The 21,337-nt window shown below is 46.0% G+C and overlaps 1 protein-coding gene across 1 annotated transcript in view; it reads left to right on the top strand.

Annotated features, from left to right (window-relative positions):
- Window positions 1–12,487, top strand: part of LOC308156898 (low-density lipoprotein receptor-related protein 8-like) — a gene marked incomplete at its 3' end in the record, with an annotated part of 48,394 nt that extends 35,907 nt beyond the window's left edge. The window contains exons 8-14 of the mRNA XM_080530348.1: window positions 2,840–2,958; window positions 4,315–4,454; window positions 8,138–8,279; window positions 9,493–9,618; window positions 10,539–10,631; window positions 11,651–11,790; window positions 12,452–12,487. Of these exons, the coding sequence (XP_080386474.1) occupies window positions 2,840–2,958; window positions 4,315–4,454; window positions 8,138–8,279; window positions 9,493–9,618; window positions 10,539–10,631; window positions 11,651–11,790; window positions 12,452–12,487 (796 nt within the window). The remainder of the gene's footprint in view (window positions 1–2,839; window positions 2,959–4,314; window positions 4,455–8,137; window positions 8,280–9,492; window positions 9,619–10,538; window positions 10,632–11,650; window positions 11,791–12,451) is intronic.
- Window positions 12,488–21,337: the final 8,850 nt, after the last annotated feature.

Genomic DNA, 21,337 nt, shown 5'->3' with positions numbered 1-21,337 from the left:
TCTTCACGGTGAAGTGACTTTCTACAGTTAACTGTTAATATGGAATATATGATATGTTAATGTTAATACATTTACTTTTGAGTTATTATGATGGGACTTATTTATTTTATATTAATTATCCTTCAGACTTTTTTTGTCTGTATGGCAGTGAAACCCCTAATTTCATCACCTCGAGGATGACAAAAAGCTATCATATGGTGTCGCGAACAGGTCAAAAACCATATCCAAAGAGGTCTTAAAAAGGTATTAAAAGGTCTTAAATTTGACTTGTTGAAACTTGTAGGAACCCTGCTGAGATCCTGTAAGGAAATCAGTCCGACCACATGTATTTACGCGGAAATGAATCAAGCTGGAACCAAAAAAATGCCAATTCTTTGTCTGTATGGCAGTGAAATCCCTAATTTCATCACCTCGAGGATGACAAAAAGCTATAATTCTATTCAAAGAGGTCTAAAAAAGGTCTAAAAAGGTCTTAAATCTGACTTGTTGAAACTTGTAGGAACCCTGCTTATCCTGTCCTGGACTAACGCAGCGCTCCTCTCTCTCTAGGCTGCTGTTCTGTCCTGGACTAACGCAGCGCTCCTCTCTCTCTGCAGGCTGCTGTCCTGTCCTGGACTAACGCAGCGCTCCTCTCTCTCTAGGCTGCTGTTCTGTCCTGGACTAACGCAGCGCTCCTCTCTCTCTGCAGGCTGCTGTTCTGTCCTGGGCTAACGCAGCGCTCCTCTCTCTCTGCAGGCTGCTGTCCTGTCCTGGACTAACGTAGCGCTCCTCTCTCTCTAGGCTGCTGTTCTGTCCTGGGCTAACGCAGCGCTCCTCTCTCTCTGCAGGCTGCTGTCCTGTCCTGGACTAACGCAGCGCTCCTCTCTCTCTAGGCTGCTGTCCTGTCCTGGGCTAACGCAGCGCTCCTCTCTCTCTAGGCTGCTGTTCTGTCCTGGACTAACGCAGCGCTCCTCTCTCTCTAGGCTGCTGTTCTGTCCTGGACTAACGCAGCGCTCCTCTCTCTCTAGGCTGCTGTTCTGGGCTAACGCAGCGCTCCTCTCTCTCTGCAGGCTGCTGTCCTGTCCTGGACTAACGCAGCGCTCCTCTCTCTCTAGGCTGCTGTCCTGGACTAACGCAGCGCTCCTCTCTCTAGGCTGCTGTTCTGTCCTGGACTAACGCAGCGCTCCTCTCTCTCTGCAGGCTGCTGTCCTGTCCTGGACTAACGCAGCGCTCCTCTCTCTAGGCTGCTGTTCTGTCCTGGGCTAACGCAGCGCTCCTCTCTCTAGGCTGCTGTTCTGTCCTGGACTAACGCAGCGCTCCTCTCTCTCTAGGCTGCTGTTCTGTCCTGGACTAACGCAGCGCTCCTCTCTCTCTAGGCTGCTGTTCTGTCCTGGACTAACGCAGCGCTCCTCTCTCTCTAGGCTGCTGTCCTGTCCTGGACTAACGCAGCGCTCCTCTCTCTCTAGGCTGCTGTTCTGTCCTGGACTAACGCAGCGCTCCTCTCTCTCTGCAGGCTGCTGTCCTGTCCTGGACTAACGTAGCGCTCCTCTCTCTCTAGGCTGCTGTCCTGTCCTGGACTAACGCAGCGCTCCTCTCTCTCTGCAGGCTGCTGTTCTGTCCTGGACTAACGCAGCGCTCCTCTCTCTCTAGGCTGCTGTCCTGGACTAACGCAGCGCTCCTCTCTCTCTGCAGGCTGCTGTCCTGTTCTGGACTAACGCAGCGCTCCTCTCTCTCTAGGCTGCTGTTCTGTCCTGGACTAACGCAGCGCTCCTCTCTCTCTAGGCTGCTGTTCTGTCCTGGACTAACGCAGCGCTCCTCTCTCTCTAGGCTGCTGTTCTGTCCTGGACTAACGCAGCGCTCCTCTCTCTCTAGGCTGCTGTTCTGTCCTGGACTAACGTAGCGCTCCTCTCTCTCTAGGCTGCTGTCCTGTCCTGGACTAACGCAGCGCTCCTCTCTCTCTAGGCTGCTGTTCTGTCCTGGACTAACGCAGCGCTCCTCTCTCTCTAGGCTGCTGTCCTGTCCTGGACTAACGCAGCGCTCCTCTCTCTCTGCAGGCTGCTGTCCTGGACTAACGCAGCGCTCCTCTCTCTCTAGGCTGCTGTTCTGTCCTGGACTAAAGGCCTTTGCACACCAATGCGTGCGTTTACGCCTGCGTATTTTTAATCCGTCATCCGAAAAAAAAACGTTACGCACAGAGACCTTGCACACCGGTCCGTTGCGGAGTCCGTTGCGTTTTTTTACGTTGCGAACTTTCAGGGTCAGTTGACACTCCTACTCTCCTCTCCTCTCCTAACCCTTTCGCAATACGCAACATGGAGTCTTCAAGCAGTGAGGATGATTTTGTGCTCCTCTCACTTCTTGAAAATAGGAAAAGGAAAAGGAAATATTGGATCCACCCCATCCTCAGAACTCGTCGGCAGCAAGGGGAGTTTCAACTGCTAATAAAATATCTGAGGAATTATCCAGATCGTTTCCAGGTTTACCTCAGAGATGTGTGTCTCTCACTATTTACCTCAGAGATGTGTGTCTCTCACTATTTACCTCAGAGATGTGTGTCTCTCACTATTTACCTCAGAGATGTCTCTCACTGTTTACCTCAGTGTACATTCGTACGGTGGCCAGAGTTGGCCAGAGTAAAAAATAAAAAACTACTCTCAAAAGGCTTTTGACGGACGCGAAAACGCAGAAAATCGAACCTGTTGCGTTTTTTTTTTTGACAGACGAATAATTACGGATTGGTGTGCAAGCGTGGTTGACACAACATGAGTTCTAATTTATTTTTTTAACGGACGTAAAAAACGCGCGTAAAAAACGCGTTGGTGTGCAAGGGCCTTAACGCAGCACTCCTCTCTCTCTGCAGGCTGCTGTTCTGGGCCGAGGGTGGCGGCTCCCCCAGGATCGGCCGTGCGTACCTGGATGGGCAGGGCAGCAAGGCGCTGGTCACCTCCGCCATACGCACCCCCGTCGCCATCTCTCTGGGTACGGCCTTATCTCACGCTGCACCCCGCCTCTGGAACTCTCTCCCTCAGCCACTCATAGGGCTTTCACACCGGCAGTTCCGAACGCCGGTTCGCGTTCGCGTTCGCGTTCGGAAACCTGCGAACGTTGGCGCTGTCTGGCGAACGTGCCCGCGTTCATACCAGTGTATCGTTCGCCAGACAGCGCCAACGTTCGGAGGTTTCCGAACGCGAACGGGAACCGGCGTTCGGAACTGCCGGTGTGAAAGCCCTATCAGAGACTCTGGAACTCTCTCCCTCACCCCCCCCCTCTCTGGAACTCTCTCCCTCACCCCCCCCTCTCTGGAACTCTCTCCCTCACCCCCCCCCCTCTGGAACTCTCTCCCTCACCCCCTCCTCTCTGGAACTCTCTCCCTCACCCCCCCCCCTCTGGAACTCTCTCCCTCACCCCCCTCCCTCTCGGGAACTCTCTCCCTCACCCCCCCCCCTCTGGAACTCTCTCCCTCACACCCACCTGTTCTCCCACGCATACAACCTCCCCTACCCCTAACCATCTCCCCTAACCCTGCCACCCCCCTCCCTCCCCCCCTGGACATGCATACAACCTCCCCTACCCCCTAACCATCTCCCCTAACCCTGCCACCCCCCCCTCCCCCCCCCTGGACATGCATACTACCTCCCCTACCCCTAACCATCTCCCCTAACCCTGCCACCCCCCCCCCTCCCCCCCTGGACATTGCTGTGTTAATTGTTCCCTGTGCCTGTTCGTTAACTCTGTGTTCTATGTGCTCATGTTATCTGTTTCTTGTTGTTTCTGTGTTTTCTGTTTTTCCCATATTGTCAGCGTCTTTGAGCCCCGGAAAAGCGCTTTATAAATACAATGAATTATTTTATTTATTTTTTACTGTTGTGGATTTAATGCCCATAGGCATTTTACAGAATTCATAATAGGATAAAATCCTCTACAGTATGTCTGGCTGTTTTTATACACGTGTCCTAGACAAATGAAACAACTGGTTAACTGTTTTTTGTTTTGGGACTTTCAAAGGCAGATGGTTGGGAAATGCTTTGATTGTAACATTTGGCAGGGTTCCCACGGGTCCTTGGAAGTGCTTGAATTCCCCCCCCCCCTCTCTCTCTCTCTCTCTCTCTCTCTCTCTGTCTCTCTCTCTCTCTCTCAATTTTTTTTTTTTTCTAAAATGTTTTACTTAGCTCGTCAACTAGTTCTGTCTCAAACTATGCCATGTTGGGTCCTTGAATTTGAGGGAATTGAGTCTTGAAAGTCCTTGAAAGGTGCTTGAATGTGATGTTTCAGAAGGTGTGGGAACCCTGATTTGATTTATAGAAATGTATTTTTTTCTTCTTTTTTTTCTTCCAGACATGACCCGCCAGCTCCTGTACTGGGCTGACTCAGGCCTGCGCAGCATCTCCAGGGTGGGGTACGACGGGCAGCACCGCAAGACCGTCCTGGAGTCCAACGGCTACCTGGACCGGCCCGTTGGCCTGGCCGTGTTTGAGGTACTGACTGATACTGACTGATACTGACTGGTACTGACTGGTACCTCCACATGCAGCTCCCAACATCGACATTTACATGTTTGGCATTTAGCAGACGTCTTATTCCAAAGCGACTTACAGTCGATACATTTGACTAAGCAAGTGAATCATCAATCCACCAGTCGTAGCAGGAAGAGTAATCCAGCTCAGGCCCGGGGCCATTGGCAGTCTCCGTGATAGAAGGAAAAGATTGAAGAAAGATTGAAAGAAACCGACACGTTACTCAAGCCAGCAAAGCACGATGTTCCTTCAAGCACCTAAAACTGGCCAGGTGCCAGGAAAAGCCAGGAAACACTAAATGTCATCGGACGAAACACCAGCACTATTGCCGGTGTTCTGCCAATGTAGCTGCCTTGTCAATGTATGCTGCCTTGTCAATGTCTGCTGCCTTGTCAATGTCTGTTGCCTTGTCAATGTAGCTGCCTTGTCAATGTAGCTGCCGTGTCAATGTAGCTGCCTTGTCCATGTAGCTGCCTTGTCAATGTAGCTGCCTTGTCAATGTAGCTGCCTTGTCAATGTCTGCTGCCTTGCCAATCTATGCTGCCTTGTCAATGTATGCTGCCTTGCCAATCTATGCTGCCTTTTCAATGTCTGCTGCCTTGCCAATGTAGCTGCCTTGTCAATGTATGCTGCCATGTCAATGTAGCTGCCTTGTCAATGTAGCTGCCTTGTCAATATATGCTGCCTTGTCAATGTCTGCTGCCTTGCCAATGTAGCTGCCTTGTCAATATATGCTGCCTTGTCAATGTATGCTGCCATGTCAATGTAGCTGCCTTGTCAATGTAGCTGCCCCGGCAATATATGCTGCCTTGTCAATGTATGCTGCCATGTCAATGTATGCTGCCTTGTCAATGTAGCTGCCTTGTCAATGTATGCTGCCTTGTCAATGTAGCTGCCTTGTCAATGTATGCTGCCTTGTCAATGTAGCTGCCTTGTCAATGTCTGCTGCCTTGTCAATGTAGCTGCCTTGTCAATGTAGCTGCCTTGTCAATGTCTGCTGCCTTGTCAATGTATGCTGCCTTGTCAATGTAGCTGCCTTGTCAATGTCTGCTGCCTTGTCAATGTCTGCTGCCTTGTCAATGTCTGCTGCCTTGTCAATGTCTGCTGCCTTGTCAATGTCTGCTGCCTTGTCAATGTATGCTGCCTTGTCAATGTAGCTGCCTTGTCAATGTCTGCTGCCTTGTCAATGTAGCTGCCTTGTCAATGTCTGCTGCCTTGTCAATGTCTGCTGCCTTGTCAATGTCTGCTGTCTTGTTAATGTAGCTGCCTTGTCAATGTCTGCTGCCTTGTCAATGTAGCTGCCTTGTCAATGTCTGCTGCCTTGTCAATGTAGCTGCCTTGTCAATGTCTGCTGCCTTGTCAATGTAGCTGCCTTGTCAATGTAGCTGCCTTGTCAATGTAGCTGCCTTGTTAATGTAGCTGCCTTGTCAATGTAGCTGCCTTGTCAATGTCTGCTGCCTTGTCAATGTAGCTGCCATGTCAATGTAGCTGCCTTGTCAATGTCTGCTGCCTTGTCAATGTAGCTGCCTTGTCAATGTAGCTGCATTGTCAATGTAGCTGCCTTGTCAATGTGGCTGCCTTGTCAATGTAGCTGCCTTGTCAATGTCTGCTGCCTTGTCAATGTATGCTGCCTTGTCCATGTCTGCTGCCTTGTCAATGTAGCTGCCTTGTCAATGTAGCTGCCTTGTCAATGTAGCTGCCTTGTCCATGTAGCTGCCTTGTCAAACAATCTATGTCCGCTGAGTAGGGGAGTGCGGGGTATGTTGTCATGCCTAGAGAATCTGGCAAATCATGCCTTTGAATCAAAACATTAATGCTGGCATGACCCCTTTATTTGTATGACCCCAATGTACTCTCTCTCTTATGGCTGGATGGATGACTCTCTCTCTCTCACTCTCTCTTCACTCATGGCTGAATAGATGACTCTCTCTCTCTCTCTCTCTCCACATATGGCTGAATGGATGACTCTCTCTCTCTCTTATAGCTGAATGGATGACTCTCTCTCTCTCTTATAGCTGAATAGATGACTCTCTCTCTCTCTTATAGCTGAATAGATGACTCTCTCTCTCTCTCTTATGGCTGAATGCATGACTCTCTCTCTCATAGCTGAATAGATGACTCTCTCTCTCTCTCTCTCTCTTATGGCTGAATGGATGACTCTCTCTCTTATAGCTGAATAGATGACTCTCTCTCTCTCTCTCTTATGGCTGAATGCATGACTCTCTCTCTCATAGCTGAATAGATGACTCTCTCTATTATAGCTGAATAGATGACTCTCTCTCTTATAGCTGAATAGATGACTCTCTCTCTCTCTCTCTTATGGCTGAATGCATGACTCTCTCTCTCATAGCTGAATAGATAACTCTCTCTCTCTCTCTCTTATAGCTGAATAGATGACTCTCTCTCTCTCTTTTCGCTGAATAGATGACTCTCTCTCTCTCTCTTATGGCTGAATGCATGACTCTCTCTCTCTCATAGCTGAATAGATAACTCTCTCTCTCTCTTATAGCTGAATAGATGACTCTCTCTCTCTCTCTCTCTTATGGCTGAATAGATGACTCTCTCTCTCTCATAGCTGAATAGATGACTCTCTCTCTCTCTCTTATAGCTGAATAGATGACTCTCTCTCTTATAGCTGAATAGATGACTCTCTCTCTCTCTCATAGCTGAATAGATGACTCTCTCTCTCTTATAGCTGAATAGATTACTCTCTCTCTCTCTCTTATAGCTGAATATATGACTCTCTCTCTCTCTCTCTCTTATGGCTGAATAGATGACTCTCTCTCTCTGTCTCTCTTATAGCTGAATAGATGACTCTCTCTCTCTCTCATAGCTGAATAGATGACTCTCTCTCTCTTATAGCTGAATAGATGACTCTCTCTCTCTCTCTCTCTCTCTTATAGCTGAATAGATGACTCTCTCTCTCTCTCTCTTATAGCTGAATAGATGACTCTCTCTCTCTCTCATAGCTGAATAGATGACTCTCTCTCTCTCTCTCTTATAGCTGAATAGATGACTCTCTCTCTCTCTCATAGCTGAATGGATGACTCTCTCTCTCTCTCACTTATGGCTGAGTAGATGACTCTCTCTCTCTCTCTCTTATGGCTGAATGGATGACTCTCTCTCTCTCTCTCTCTCTTATAGCTGAATAGATGACTCTCTCTCTCTCTCTTATAGCTGAATAGATGACTCTCTCTCTCTCTCTTATAGCTGAATAGATGACTCTCTCTCTCTCTTATAGCTGAATAGATGACTCTCTCTCTCTCTCTTATGGCTGAATGGATGACTCTCTCTCTCTCTCATAGCTGAATGGATGACTCTCTCTCTCATAGCTGAATGGATGACTCTCTCTCTCTCTCTCTCATAGCTGAATAGATGACTCTCTCTCTCTCTCTCTTATGGCTGAATAGATGACTCTCTCTCTCTCTCTCTCATAGCTGAATAGATTACTCTCTCTCTCTCATAGCTGAATAGATGACTCTCTCTCTCTCTCTCTTATGGCTGAGTGGATGACTCTCTCTCTCTCTCTCATGGCTGAATAGATGACTCTCTCTCTCTCTCTCATAGCTGAATAGATGACTCTCTCTCTCTCTCTCTCTTAAGGCTGAGTAGATGACTCTCTCTCTCTCTCTCTCTCTCCCCAGGGTCATGTGTACTGGACAGATGCAGTCACCCAGTCCCTCTGTAATGCTGACAAACACAACGGCAGCCTGTTCAGAGTGCTGCTCCCCAGCCTGGCCTCCCCAGGGGGGCTGGCACTGGTCCACCCCGTCCTCCAACCACGAGGTGTGTGTGTGTGTGTGTGTGTGTGTGTGTGTGTGTGTGTGTGTGTGTGTGTGTGTGTGTGTGTGTGTGTGTGTGTGTGTGTGTGTGTGTGTGTGTGTGTGTGTGTGTGTGTGTGTGTGTGTGTGTGTGTGTGTGTGTGTGTGTGTGTGTGTGTGTGTGTGTGGGGGGGGGGGGGGGGGGTGTCTTGGTCTGGGTCTGGGTCTGTGTCTCTGTCTCTGTGTCTCTGTCTCTGTGTCTCTGTCTGTGTCTCTGTCTCTGTCTCTGTCTGTGTGTCTGTCTCTGTCTCTATCTGTGTCTGTCTCTGTCTCTGTCTGTCTCTGTCTGTCTCTGTCTGTGTCTGTCTCTGTCTGTCTGTGTCTGTCTGTGTCTGTCTCTGTCTCTGTCTGTGTCTGTCTGTCTCTGTCTGTGTGTCTGTCTCTGTCTGTGTCTGTCTGTGTCTGTGTCTGTGTCTGTCTGTGTCTGTATCTGTCTGTCTCTGTCTGTGTCTGTCTCTGTCTCTGTGTCTGTCTCTGTGTCTATCTCTGTCTCTGTGTCTCTGTCTCTGTGTCTCTGTCTCTGTGTCTGTGTCTGTGTCTGTGTCTGTGTCTGTCTCTGTCTGTCTCTGTCTCTGTCTGTCTCTGTCTCTCTCTGTCTCTCTGTCTGTGTCTCTGTCTCTGTGTCTGTCTCTGTCTGTGTCTCTGTCTGTGTCTCTGTCTCTGTGTCTGTCTGTGTCTGTCTCTGTCTGTGTCTCTGTCTCTGTGTATGTCTCTGTCTCTGTGTCTGTCTCTGTCTCTGTCTCTGTCTCTGTCTCTCTGTCTCTGTCTCTCTGTCTCTGTCTGTGTCTCTGTCTCTGTCTCTGTCTCTGTCTCTGTCTGTGTCTCTGTCTCTGTGTCTGTCTCTGTCTGTGTCTCTGTCTCTGTCTCTGTCTGTGTCTGTCTCTGTCTCTGTGTCTGTCTCTGTGTCTCTGTCTCTCTCTCTGTCTGTGTCTCTGTCTGTGTCTGTCTCTGTGTCTGTCTCTGTCTGTGTCTCTGTCTGTCTCTGTGTCTGTCTCTGTCTCTGTCTGTGTCTGTCTCTGTCTCTGTGTCTGTCTCTGTCTCTGTCTGTGTCTCTGTCTCTGTCTCTGTCTGTGTCTCTGTCTCTGTCTCTGTGTCTGTCTGTGTCTCTGTCTCTGTCTCTGTGTCTGTGTCTCTGTCTGTGTTGTTGTTTAAGACACAGTGTTGTGTTCTTCTCCCAGGTCCCGCCGCGTGTGGCAGTCTGCAGACGGTGTGTTCACAGCGGTGTGAGCCAGACCTGTTTGCTGAGATGCGCCAACCCCAGTTCATCTGCATACCCAGAGTCAAAGGTGACGCTAACGGCCGTGGTGAGTGAGGATGCTCCACCCAGACGCTCCTTACTAGAACCTGACAGCAGCGGTGCCTCAGGCCATAGTCACCCACCACCCTTTTACAGAAAGACACAAAAACGCCTTCAGAAAGTATTCAGATCGCGTCACTTCTTCCATGACGTAACTCAGCGTTTCCCAAACTGTGGGGCGCGCCCCCCTAGTGGGGCGCGGGGGTACTGCATGGGGGGCGCAGAAATAAATAAAAATAAATTAAAACTGTGGGAATACTGCTGCTTTTTGCAACATCGTACCTGTGTGAGATAGGCTTTTCTGCTGTTGCTGCTATCAAAAGCAAATACAGGTCGAAGTTGAACATTGAGAATGAACTGAGAGTGGCAGTCTCAAAACAACAACCCCGCTTTGAGAAGATTTGCAAGGCAAAGCAAGCACACACACAAGTCATTGATCGTAATTGTGATAGGAATGTGTGGAGTAAGAATAGTGATGCAGTAGAAATTAGTTAATGTTGATATGTTGAATATTTCAGTGGCACAGGATCATTTGCCAAGCACTTATGTTCCTTTTCAACCCATAATAACATATAAAACTATAGTTGGATATATGTGTCTTGTTATTATTAGAAGAGAAAATGTAATGTTTGTACAACTTTATACAATTAATTATATCAATCTAGGTGGGGACCGGGTTAGGGGGGGCTCGAAAATATTTCCAATTACCCAAGGGGGGCCTGATTGAAAAAGTTTGGGAACCGCTGACGTAACTGATTCCTATGCAAATTAGAGACCTTGTAAAAACAAAGAATGTCCCGTCCGTTAGATCAGAGTGATGAGTTTTAACCATGGTTTGAAGCTGTACAGTGTTTGTTTACAAACAATGCCATTCTTTGGAGTTTTGAAATGCCATTTAACTTTCCTTTTTTCCTCATAACTTTCCAGATCATGCAGATCACACAGGCGTGTCTCAGACAGGTCCAGTCAGAGCGCCAGGTCTGTCTGATACGACGTTTGCTGGAATCCTTTCGCTTATCGGTGGGTCTGGTTCTGTTACATTTTTTTACATGTTTGGCGTTTAGCAGACGCCTTATTCCAAAGCGACTTACAATCAATACATTTGGATGCTAAGCATGTGAATCATCAATCCACCAGTCGTAGCAGGAAGAGTAATCTAGCTCAGGCCCGGGGCCACTGATAGAAGGAAAAACCTTCTTCCATCACCTTCTTCTAAACCTAGTTTTTTTTAAAAATATATATACTGGAGGAACAGAGAAACAGTACAAGGGGGGCAATAGAAGTTCTTAGGGACACAGTGGAGGGGAAAGCGGGTGTCTTTAGGAGACGTAGTGCTGGGGGGTAGTGGATGTCTCAGGAGGAGCAGTTAAGGTGTAACCTGAAGAGATGGGTCTTCAGTCTACGACGGAAGATGGGTAGTGACTCTGCCGTTCTGACAGCCGTGGGGAGCTCATTCCACCAGCGGGGAGCCAGTGTTGTGAAGAGACGTGATCGGGCAGCACGACTGTGCGAATGCTATGTTTAATACGCTTTTCAATATGCACATTTTAAAAACTTAAAGTCAAAGTAAATAACGATTAATACATATAAAACTGAAGTATGATCATTATTGTGTAATGAAACTTTTGCAAATTTTTTATTTATTTTTTGCTTCTGTTTTGTTTTGTCTTAGTATAAAAGACATGTAAAAAAAGAGTGCAAAAAGTCGTGATCAGGTGGTAATAATAATATCTTAGATTTATATAGCGCCTTTCTCAAACCCAAGGACGCTTAACAGATTTCATCGACAGACAGACAGACAGACAGACAGAACAGAGAAACAAAGCAAAGAAACAAAGACAGTGAGAGTGACAAACTAGACTAGAGGCCAAAGGCCTTGGCGTTGCGGATCGCTGTGGGGAGAGAGAGTTCCAGAGAGAGAGTTCCAGAGGGTGTGCGACTGCTAGCGTCCCTGTAGAGGCGGGGAGAGTAGAAGGGTTTGCTGAGAAGGCGTCTGTTGAAAGGTGACTTGTTTACTGGTTTGTGTCTGTGTGCTGCAGTGTTCCTGAGCGTGGTGCTGGGGGGCGTGGCTGTGTGGTGGTGCAGGGAGGAGTTCCGCCCCGCCAGGACCCTCACCTCCCAGGACATCTCTCTGAAGGAGTCCCAGGACCCTCTGATCCAGGCCAGGGGGGGGGGCAAGGTACCTGCTGCCTCCTGACCTGTCTACCTGTCTGCCTGTCTACCTGTCTACCTGTCTACCTGTCTACCTGTCTACCTGTCTATCTGTCTACCTGTCTACCTGTCTGCCTTCCACTGTCTACCTGTCTGCCTGTCTACCTGTCTACCTGTCTACCTGTCTACCTGTCTATCTGTCTACCTGTCTACCTTCCACTGTCTACCTGTCTACCTGTCTACCTTCCACTGTCTACCTGTCTGCCTGTCTACCTGTCTACTTGTCTGCCTTCCACTGTCTACCTGTCTACCTGTCTACCTGTCTACCTGTCTACCTGTCTACCTGTCTACCTGTCTACCTTCCACTGTCTACCTGTCTACCTGTCTACCTGTCTGCCTGCCACTACAGCTACACTACACTACGTGTTGTATATGTAGCAGTAATAACTCCCCTCTGTGAAAGATCTTAGTGTGGGTATTTCAATTCTAAGAAGTTCTAGAAATTCTAGAATTTCAACCCTAATTAAAAAGTAATTAGCTAATTATTGTATTTATGAATGCCATATTAATATATTTCATTGACCCCAACAACCTTGCACAGGTGAGTCAACCTGGCCACAGGTACCAGAGTGACGTCCAATCAAAAGGCTTCAATGTGTCATGTGATCTGTGTCCCCTCCCCCTCTCAGGACTCTCTGCCCAGGCTGGACGTGGACCGTGACTGAGTCCAGGCCTTGCGTACGACGCCACGGTGACCAGCAGCCTCCCCCTATCCCAGCATGCACTGCTCTGCTCAGAGTGTATGAGGGGAGAGCCCAGGGGGGTATTCCATCAACGTTGCTAAAGGAAAGCCTCGCGAGACTTCAGATCAAAATGAAGCCTGGATTTTTTTCCTTTTGCGACGTTGATGGAATACCCCCCTGGCAAGCATGTGAGAGGAGTAAGTCTGCCAGGCCTTCCCTGTGACCTATGGACACCCCTGTCCTATCTCCTTGCCTCTGGTTTTATTTGAACGGTGCCCTATACATCCCTGGGTCAATTCCACCACGATGGATGGATGAATGAATGAATGAATGAATGATCTTTATGGTCATTGTAACAGGTACAACTAAATGTAAATGCAAACCCTAGGTGCTAACAAACAAACACAGTCCTAAGATAAAAAAAACAAAAACAAGAATGAGACATAAATAGGGGGGGATATAAATAAAAATAGGGGGGTAAGTGATTGGTAGACATCTGACAATTAGTCACGGCAAACTAGTTGAAATGTAATTGATGAGTTGAACATGGAACATGGAGCATGGACAGTGTTCTAGTCTATCCTGGTGGCCTTGTATCATATCATCAGTTTGCGTCTGTCAAGATCTGAAGACACACATCTCAAAGGTCCTCAGTGGTGCCCTGCCCCACTTAAGCACTCAACCCAATCGTGACATGATCTTGATGTCTGTTTGCACTCTGTGAGCTTTGTTTAAACTAATTCCGATTAGATTGTTTTCCATGACATGACTCCCTTTAAACATTCAGTATTATGATTTCAGAGGCATCATCCATATTGCTCCATTAGATGTGCACAAAATCTAAATCTGCTGACTCGAGGTACATGGGCTGTGCTTACTGCCTTTTGTTAAATGGTTATATAAATATATATGTATATAAACTCCTCCAAAAAAGTTCGGAAACGTTATTTTGGTCGATTATTCCTCCCCTTTAATAATACCAATTGGTATTGTGTTTTATATCGTTGGAAAGCCTGATTAGTCACCTTTACAACGAGGTAAGACTTGTAAGGATCATGCATTCGTGAAATGAGCGACACAGCTAAACTTGTGGGTAGCGCCCCCCCCCCCCAAAAAAATTGCCAAAATCCCCTGCAATATTCTTCTGTTGGTATTGAGTTGCTTGGTGGATTGGATGATTGCACTCTCCCACAGTCATAAGGAAAGGATATTATTAAAGGGGAGGAATAATCGACCGAAATAACATTTCCGAACTTTTTGGGAGGAGTTTATAATATAAATGCACTTTTGTTTTGCTCTTATCTATTGTCATTGAAACAGCAGGTGAAAATTGTGTTTATTGTACAATGGACACCAAGGGCCACAATGTGGCTCTGACACTTGAATAATAATCGAGCACTGTAATTATCCTGACAGGTCAAATGTCATTCTTGTGACTGGTCTGCCTTGCTTAGATAGGTTGCTATACCTTCGTTGACCAATAATTATTTGCCTTTTTCTTTGAGAACTGTAAATGATTTGTTCGTTGAAATTGTTTGATTTAGGAATTTCTAGATAATGTCTTTATTTAATGTTTTTGTTTCTGTTTGTCGTGGTGAGAAGTACGTATGTTTTCGATGATAAAATGGTTATGAACTGTCTAAATTGAAGCTTAAATCCATGGAACCTTGAAACTACTGAATATCGAGTGAGCTATATTATTTATTTACGAAAAGAGATTGTATTTATTTTCTGTAGGTTTGCGGTTATCGAAGCCTGACATAGTTTGTTGGTGCTCTTTCTTTGAATCTTTACTCGTCGACAGAGTAACGCTTGAAATTGAATGAAATAAAAAGAAATGTGTCTTCCATATACATGAGCTGTTTCATTGACTTTCATTGCCGTGCAACCGTGCTAGGCCACACCTTCACATCTCCATCTTAGCGCTTTGGTTCATAAGGGCCGAGGTCCTGCTTTGATTGTGTCTTTGTAAGTGCTTTATTTAAGCAATATCACACGAGAGGGAGTGTGTTATACTGAATATCAGCACGGCTGTGATTGGGTCGTCGGACGAGTACCGAAGACGATCACAGCCTTTCTGATATTCAGTATAACAGCACGACCTCCAGTGTGATATTGCTTTCATACAACAGTTCTACAGCGCGATTTATTAGTTAACAGTAATAAGCGACAACAGATTATGATTTGTTTGTTTATTTAATCATAAAAATAATCAAAAAATTGTTCCGCAACTGAACTTCAAATGGACTGTTGCCTAGTAACCTAAACACAAACATGTCGTCTAATTAACGGTCATTTAGTAGAACATCTGTGCGGCGGAGTGATACATACAGTTAAAAGTCCCAGTGCTGTTATACTGTATATCGGCACTCATGGAATGCCTCTTGTCCAATCAAATTACTTGGTCGGAACTAACTGTTGAATAAATAGTGGATATTGTCTGCCTCAGGATCAACAGTGACCTGCCGTAACTACTCAGAGTTAATGTCTGATACTGTCTAACCTCCATGATTAACGGCTTGCTTTGCAACTCGTACGGTTCTGGTTTAATCGCACTATAGACAACAATATTAGCAAATTACTGTTTTGTGTTTCGCTTGCCAAGACCTCCAAACTTGTTACTGTAGTTCTGTTTGTGGCCCATTGTCAGTGTGCAAAGTGAAGCAGGAGGGCACCTAACCTCTCCGGTCTGCAGCTCTCGTGAATTCACGAAAGTATTGTGAAGTATGACTCTTCCTGTTATGAGCTGCGAGGCTGAGGCTGGGGTCTGCAATCACATCCTCTTCTTCTTCACCGCATTGTGAGTACGCCTGAGTACTTCCTGCTTCTGTTCATGAGGTGTGACATCAAACACAAGCTATTTTTAGTGAGCCATAGCAAGTCTTATCTTCTTTTACATTTTTTATAACAATTTTGTAATGTTTCTTTCACTTTGAAAGTGTCCAGTAGGCTGTGTAGATCAGTGGGAAAACATCATTTTACGGAAAACATTTAACGTATTTCCATTCCATTGCTCTGGTGCAAAACACGTTAAACCTTTTGAAATGCGGTGTAGCTACCCAATCAGAATGATAAGATCATGTGTGGAGAAAGAGAAAGAGCTTGTGGTCTGTAACAGGATGTGAGAAGTGAAAAGTATGTCACTGGGGTGCAACGAGAAAAGATTCACTCGGTTGATGAGTCATCATTGTCACCAAATGGCACCAAGCAGTCAGCCAAGCATTCCCTTTCCCTCTTCAAAATCTCTAAATTTTGCTGCTAAATGACTGGCTTCCCCCTGCCCCCAAGTCTGCTCAGGACTGAATATGCACTGGACCTTTGAAAAACTCTGTATATATATATAGCACTATTCAATGCACTGTCCTGTCTGTCCTGTGTTGTCCTGTTTTTGCATTTGTTTGTGTTCATGTGTACATGTGAAAAAAGTATAAACACACTTACTGTAATGCCAAAACAAATTCCTATATGTGTCAAGCATAATGGCAATACACGTTATCTGAATCTGAATCTCTAATATAATCAACTTTGGGCAGTAATCCAACCTCCCTTATTTATACCGTATAACGGTAACCCTAACGTTGAGGAGGAGATGCTGCGATACTAGAGGAGGCGTGAACCTGGGGAGACACACCCACCTGGGGAGACACACCCACCTGGGGAGACACACCCCCCGGCTCTGCTGCAGGATCGTGTTCCTGAAGAGAAGGTGGAGAAGGTGCCAGACCACCGGACCACCCCAGGCCATGGTGCTAGACCACTGGACCACCCCAGGCCATGGTGCTAGACCACTGGACCACCCCAGGCCATGGTGCTAGACCACTGGACCACCCCAGGCCATGGTGCTAGACCACTGGACCACCCCAGGCCACCGGGACCAATACTTGATCATTACACAGAGTTGGTTGCCTCCCACCTTCGTCTTTGCAGCACAGTCGAGCTCTTGTCTTTCGACAGTGTGTCACACAGACGGTCATTCATTTATTGTTCCCAAAAAGTGGAACTGGGTTGCGTCCACCAACCACAGACACAACAGCGAGACGGAGACAGAACAGGAACCAGGAACACGAAAGGGGAAATATGCACCTGCCAACACAAAACACAAACACAACAAAGAACAGATAAACATTGTTCATTGTTCAAGTTGCAACACAAACGTTGCGGAAACTTCACACGCTCCATTGTTTTTAATCAATGTGATTGTAGACAAACACTGTGATACCTTCAAACTATCGTTTTGATCTCATGGATGGTCGGTCCTCGCATCCATAGCTCTGTCTATGAATTTGTTTGAATTATATTTCTCTCTCCCCATCGCTCTGCTGTTTACCAGAAGTAGAAGGGTCTAGGTCAAAGCTCTAGAATAGAATGGTCTAGGTCAAAGCTCTAGAATAGAATGGTCTAGGTCAAAGCTCTAGAATAGAATGGTCTAGGTCAAAGCTCTAGAATAGAATGGTCTAGGTCATAGCTCTAGAATAGAATGGTCTAGGTCAAAGCTCTAGAATAGAATGGTCTAGGTCATAGCTCTAGAATAGAATGGTCTAGGTCAAAGCTCTAGAATAGAATGGTCTAGGACTAGGTCATAGCTCTAGAATAGAATGGTCTAGGACTAGGTCATAGCTCTAGAATAGAATGGTCTAGACTCTAGGGCATAGGTCATCTCTAGGCCTCTGACTTTGAGACTGGTTACATTTCTGCAGTCTCATCCCTCGTCTATTTACCAAAACATAAGAGGCAGGGTGACTGCTTTGTCTTTTGTTTGAATCCCAGATTGCCCTGTTACATAACAGTTCTCCCTATATATGTCACATATCAAGTGTTTCTCTTTTGTGACCGTTGTCGTGGATTATTAACGAGACTCAAGATAGGAACTTGCTTTAAATCTAGGTATAATATTTAAAAAAAGAAAATGATCTTTTACAGCTCGAGCGGACAGTCAACTTCTCAATGGGAAGGCTTTCGAGGACTGACACCAAACTCTCACATAGTACATTTGATATATTGTCGACATAGTCATAACATTGATAACGAGTCTGCTGATGGAGTAAGTTCCTGTGGGACCGACAGCGAGTCCTAAACGAACTGCCTACGAACACAAGGCCCAAACAGCTCTGTGTTCACAAACAGGACAGTCAGACTCACAACAATCCCACAGGAACTCACCCCATGGAAACATACTGTCACATTCTGTGTGAAAATGAATACAACATGAACAAATCCATTACACCGTACTGGATCATCATTATTATGTTTGCATGTTGCTCCGACATACATTCAGTTCAGATTAAATACTTTGAAGGTCCTGTGTCAGTTGTAATCTGAGGACACGTGAAACACAATCTGAATGTTTGTGACGGTGTTTCAGTCACAGTGTTCTGGACTTGAGAACGTGGGAAAGCTAAGTGGGAATTATTCCCCTGATTCTCAGATGTCATTTGGTAATTGCGCCTTCCTCATTTCTTTCACTCTCACTTTGTTCTACGGTGTGTGTGTGTGTGTGTGTGTGTGTGTGTGTGTGTGTGTGTGTGTGTGTGTCTCAATTGGAGTATATTGTAGGCCAGTAGTTCCTTCTACTAGTACAGGTAGAGACAGGTAGAGGCTGTGTCTCAGGAGGTAGAGGCTGTGTCTCAGGAGGAGGTAGAGGCTGTGTCTCAGGAGGAGGTAGAGGCTGTGTCTCAGGAGGTAGAGGCTGTGTCTCAGGAGGCAGAGGCTGTGTCTCAGGAGGAGGTAGAGGCTGTGTCTCAGGAGGTAGAGGCTGGTGGAGATAGAGGCTGTGTCTCAGGAGGTAGAGGCTGTGTCTCAGGAGGTAGAGGCTGTGTCTCAGGAGGTAGAGGCTGTGTCTCAGGAGGGAGAGGCTGTGTCTCAGGAGGTAGAGGCTGTGTCTCAGGAGGTAGAGGCTGTGTCTCAGGAGATAGAGGTTGTGTCTCAGGAGGTAGAGGCTGTGTCTCAGGAGGTAAATGCTGTGTCTCAGGAGGTAGAGGCTGTGTCTCAGGAGGTAGAGGCTGTGTCTCAGGAGGTAGAGGCTGTGTCTCAGGAGATAGAGGTTGTGTCTCAGGAGGTAGAGGCTGTGTCTCAGGAGGTAGAGGCTGTGTCTCAGGAGGTAGAGGCTGTGTCTCAGGAGGTAGAGGCTGTGTCTCAGGAGGTAGAGGCTGTGTCTCAGGAGGTAGAGGTTGTGTCTCAGGAGGTAGAGGCTGTGACTCAGGAGGTAGAGGCTGTGTCTCAGGAGGTAGAGGCTGTGTCTCAAGAGGTAGAGGCTGTGTCTCAGGAGGTAGAGGCTGTGTCTCAGTAGGTAGAGGTGTGTCTCAGGAGGTAGAGGCTGTGTCTCAGGAGGTAGAGGCTGTGTCTCAGGAGGTAGAGGCTGTGTCTCAGGAGGTAGAGGCTGTGTCTCAGGAGGTAGAGGCTGTGTCTCAGGAGGTAGAGGCTGGTGAAGGTAGAGGCTGTGTCTCAGGAGGTAGAGGCTGTGTCTCAGGAGGTAGAGGCTGTGTCTCAGGAGGTAGAGGCTGTGTCTCAGGAGGTAGAGGCTGGTGAAGGTAGAGGCTGTGTCTCAGGAGGTAGAGGCTGTGACTCAGGGGGTAGAGGCTGTGTCTCAGGAGGTAGAGGCTGTGTCTCAAGAGGTAGAGGCTGTGTCTCAGGAGGTAGAGCTGCTGTGTCTCAGGAGGTAGAGGCCGTGTCTCAGGAGGTAGAGGCTGTGTCTCAGGAGGTAGAGGCTGTGTCTCAGGAGGTAGAGGCTGTGTCTCAGGAGGTAGAGGCTGTGTCTCAGGAGGAGGTAGAGCCGCTGTCTAACTCACTCATCACCAGAGGGTGTCATTTTCCCCAAGTGCGATAAGTCGGGAATTATTTGCCAGAAGTGCATAAAAAACACAGAGCATGGAAACTGGACTAGAGGATGTACAGTGGAGGATGTGGGTGTCCCTAAGGTCAGGGACAGATAGAGCCATCTGGAAACACTTCCTCTTACCGAGGAGCACTTCCCGCAAAAGACACAGTTTTAAGGGTAGTGGTGTGTCATTGTTTAAAGTCTACCGAACAGATGGTCATAAACCGCATTGCAAACACAGAGCATCATGGAGCAATCTTTGTTCAATCTGTTTGCGCACACACAGTGCAGACAAAGCTGCTAGATGTTGCCGTATAGAAGTATATAAGGATGTACATGGTTCTACAGGCTGCTGTCCACTTCTCTCAACATGTTATTTGGCTTTTCTCCACAAACACGTCATTGACACAGGTATGTAAATGCATCAGGCTAACCTACACACAAGAGGGCTAGTTATCACTGAACTGTAGAATATGCATAGAATTTGATTTGCAAATGGTGCCATTGTTGCCTTAAATAACAGAACGCGCTGAGTGTGTGTACTTGTGTGTCTGTCGTGTGTAGTACTGTCTGTTGTTGTCTGTGTTATACGGTGTTGTATATGTGTATACTGTACAGTGGTGTGAAAATGAATTTCCCCCTGGGGACAATAAATCTAATCTAATCTAATCTAATCTAATTTTATTTTCCATAAAGATGTTAAAGACCTGAATGACATCAATATCAATCTCCAATCCAAACTATTTCACTTTATTGGACAACCAGACAGTTACAACCAGTCCAAACGTCATAATAACATGGGCATGTGTGATGTTTTAGATTTAGATTTATATTAGATACATTATCTTGTATCCAGCGATACTGTAAACCGGCACTGTGTGTGTTATCTCACTTGTGGGTTGTTGTTAATATAACTGACATATGAAAGATGTGGTGATATAATAAGTGATTGCCTATGATTGTTTGAAGATGTTGGTGGATGACCCAACGAACAAACCTTTAAAGGCGTCATCAAAGACTAGAAGCAGTATTCTTATGGTTTGATTTGATTTGATTTGATCTTTATTTATCTCGAACATTTCAAACATAAAAACACACAAATTTGTAATAACAAAAAATAACCAAAAATAAATAAAATAATAATAAAATAAAATACAAATACAAATAAAATAAGATATAAATTAAAATAAAATATATCTTCCTAGACATGGAAGTAATAGTCAACAATGGTTTTGTTCGAGAAGGGACAGAAAGAAGCAAAGCTTATCTGGTCCTGCCCCTTCCTTACAATATCATATTATTATGCAATAGATTATCTATCAATAAATGGTTTGATATTACCATTGTTTGATTTCATGCCATCCATGATACTAGTGAAATATTTATTTAAAAAATCAATGTTTAATTTTAACAATTTGGTTCAATGGACTTTGCTTTCATTGTAAAAAACGTTTAGTACACATCCGCATCCCAGCCTCATTTCAGAGACATAATAAAACAGTTTGGAATTCTGGAAACGTCCTTATTTGTGATACAAATACAGTAGTAAACAACTGATTATTTATTTGATGTAAACGAATAAGACTGTCACATTGAGTTATCGCTTTGAAAACAAACAATTACTATGGAGGTTTTTTTCCCCTTTCAGATTGGCTTCACCATTTAGTGAACAGTGCAACATGTTTTAAATCATATAATGTCCAAATACAGCAATCAAGTTTAGTATTTGACATGAAACTTTGTATATGAGGAGTGTGTATGGGGGAAAGATGGAACGCCTGATCATACGGTGCAGAGGAGGCGTGAAGCTGTCAGGACCTTAAAATGCATAATTAAACCATAAGTATCACAAGGAATCTTTTAACGAGTTCAAAGTATCAGACAGCTTCTGTGTGATCTCAGAGATAGAGACCTGGTGTTTGGAAAAGAGAGAACGGTAGGGGAGTAAGAGAGAGTAAGAGAGAGTAAGAGAGAGAGTAAGAGAGAGTAAGAGAGAACGGTAGGGGAGTAAAAGAGAG

Source organism: Nansenia antarctica, assembly GCF_963989245.1.
Source record: "Nansenia antarctica genome assembly, chromosome: 1".
Classification (NCBI taxonomy): domain Eukaryota; kingdom Metazoa; phylum Chordata; class Actinopteri; order Argentiniformes; family Microstomatidae; genus Nansenia; species Nansenia antarctica.
This window is presented reverse-complemented; position numbering and strand designations above follow the sequence as displayed.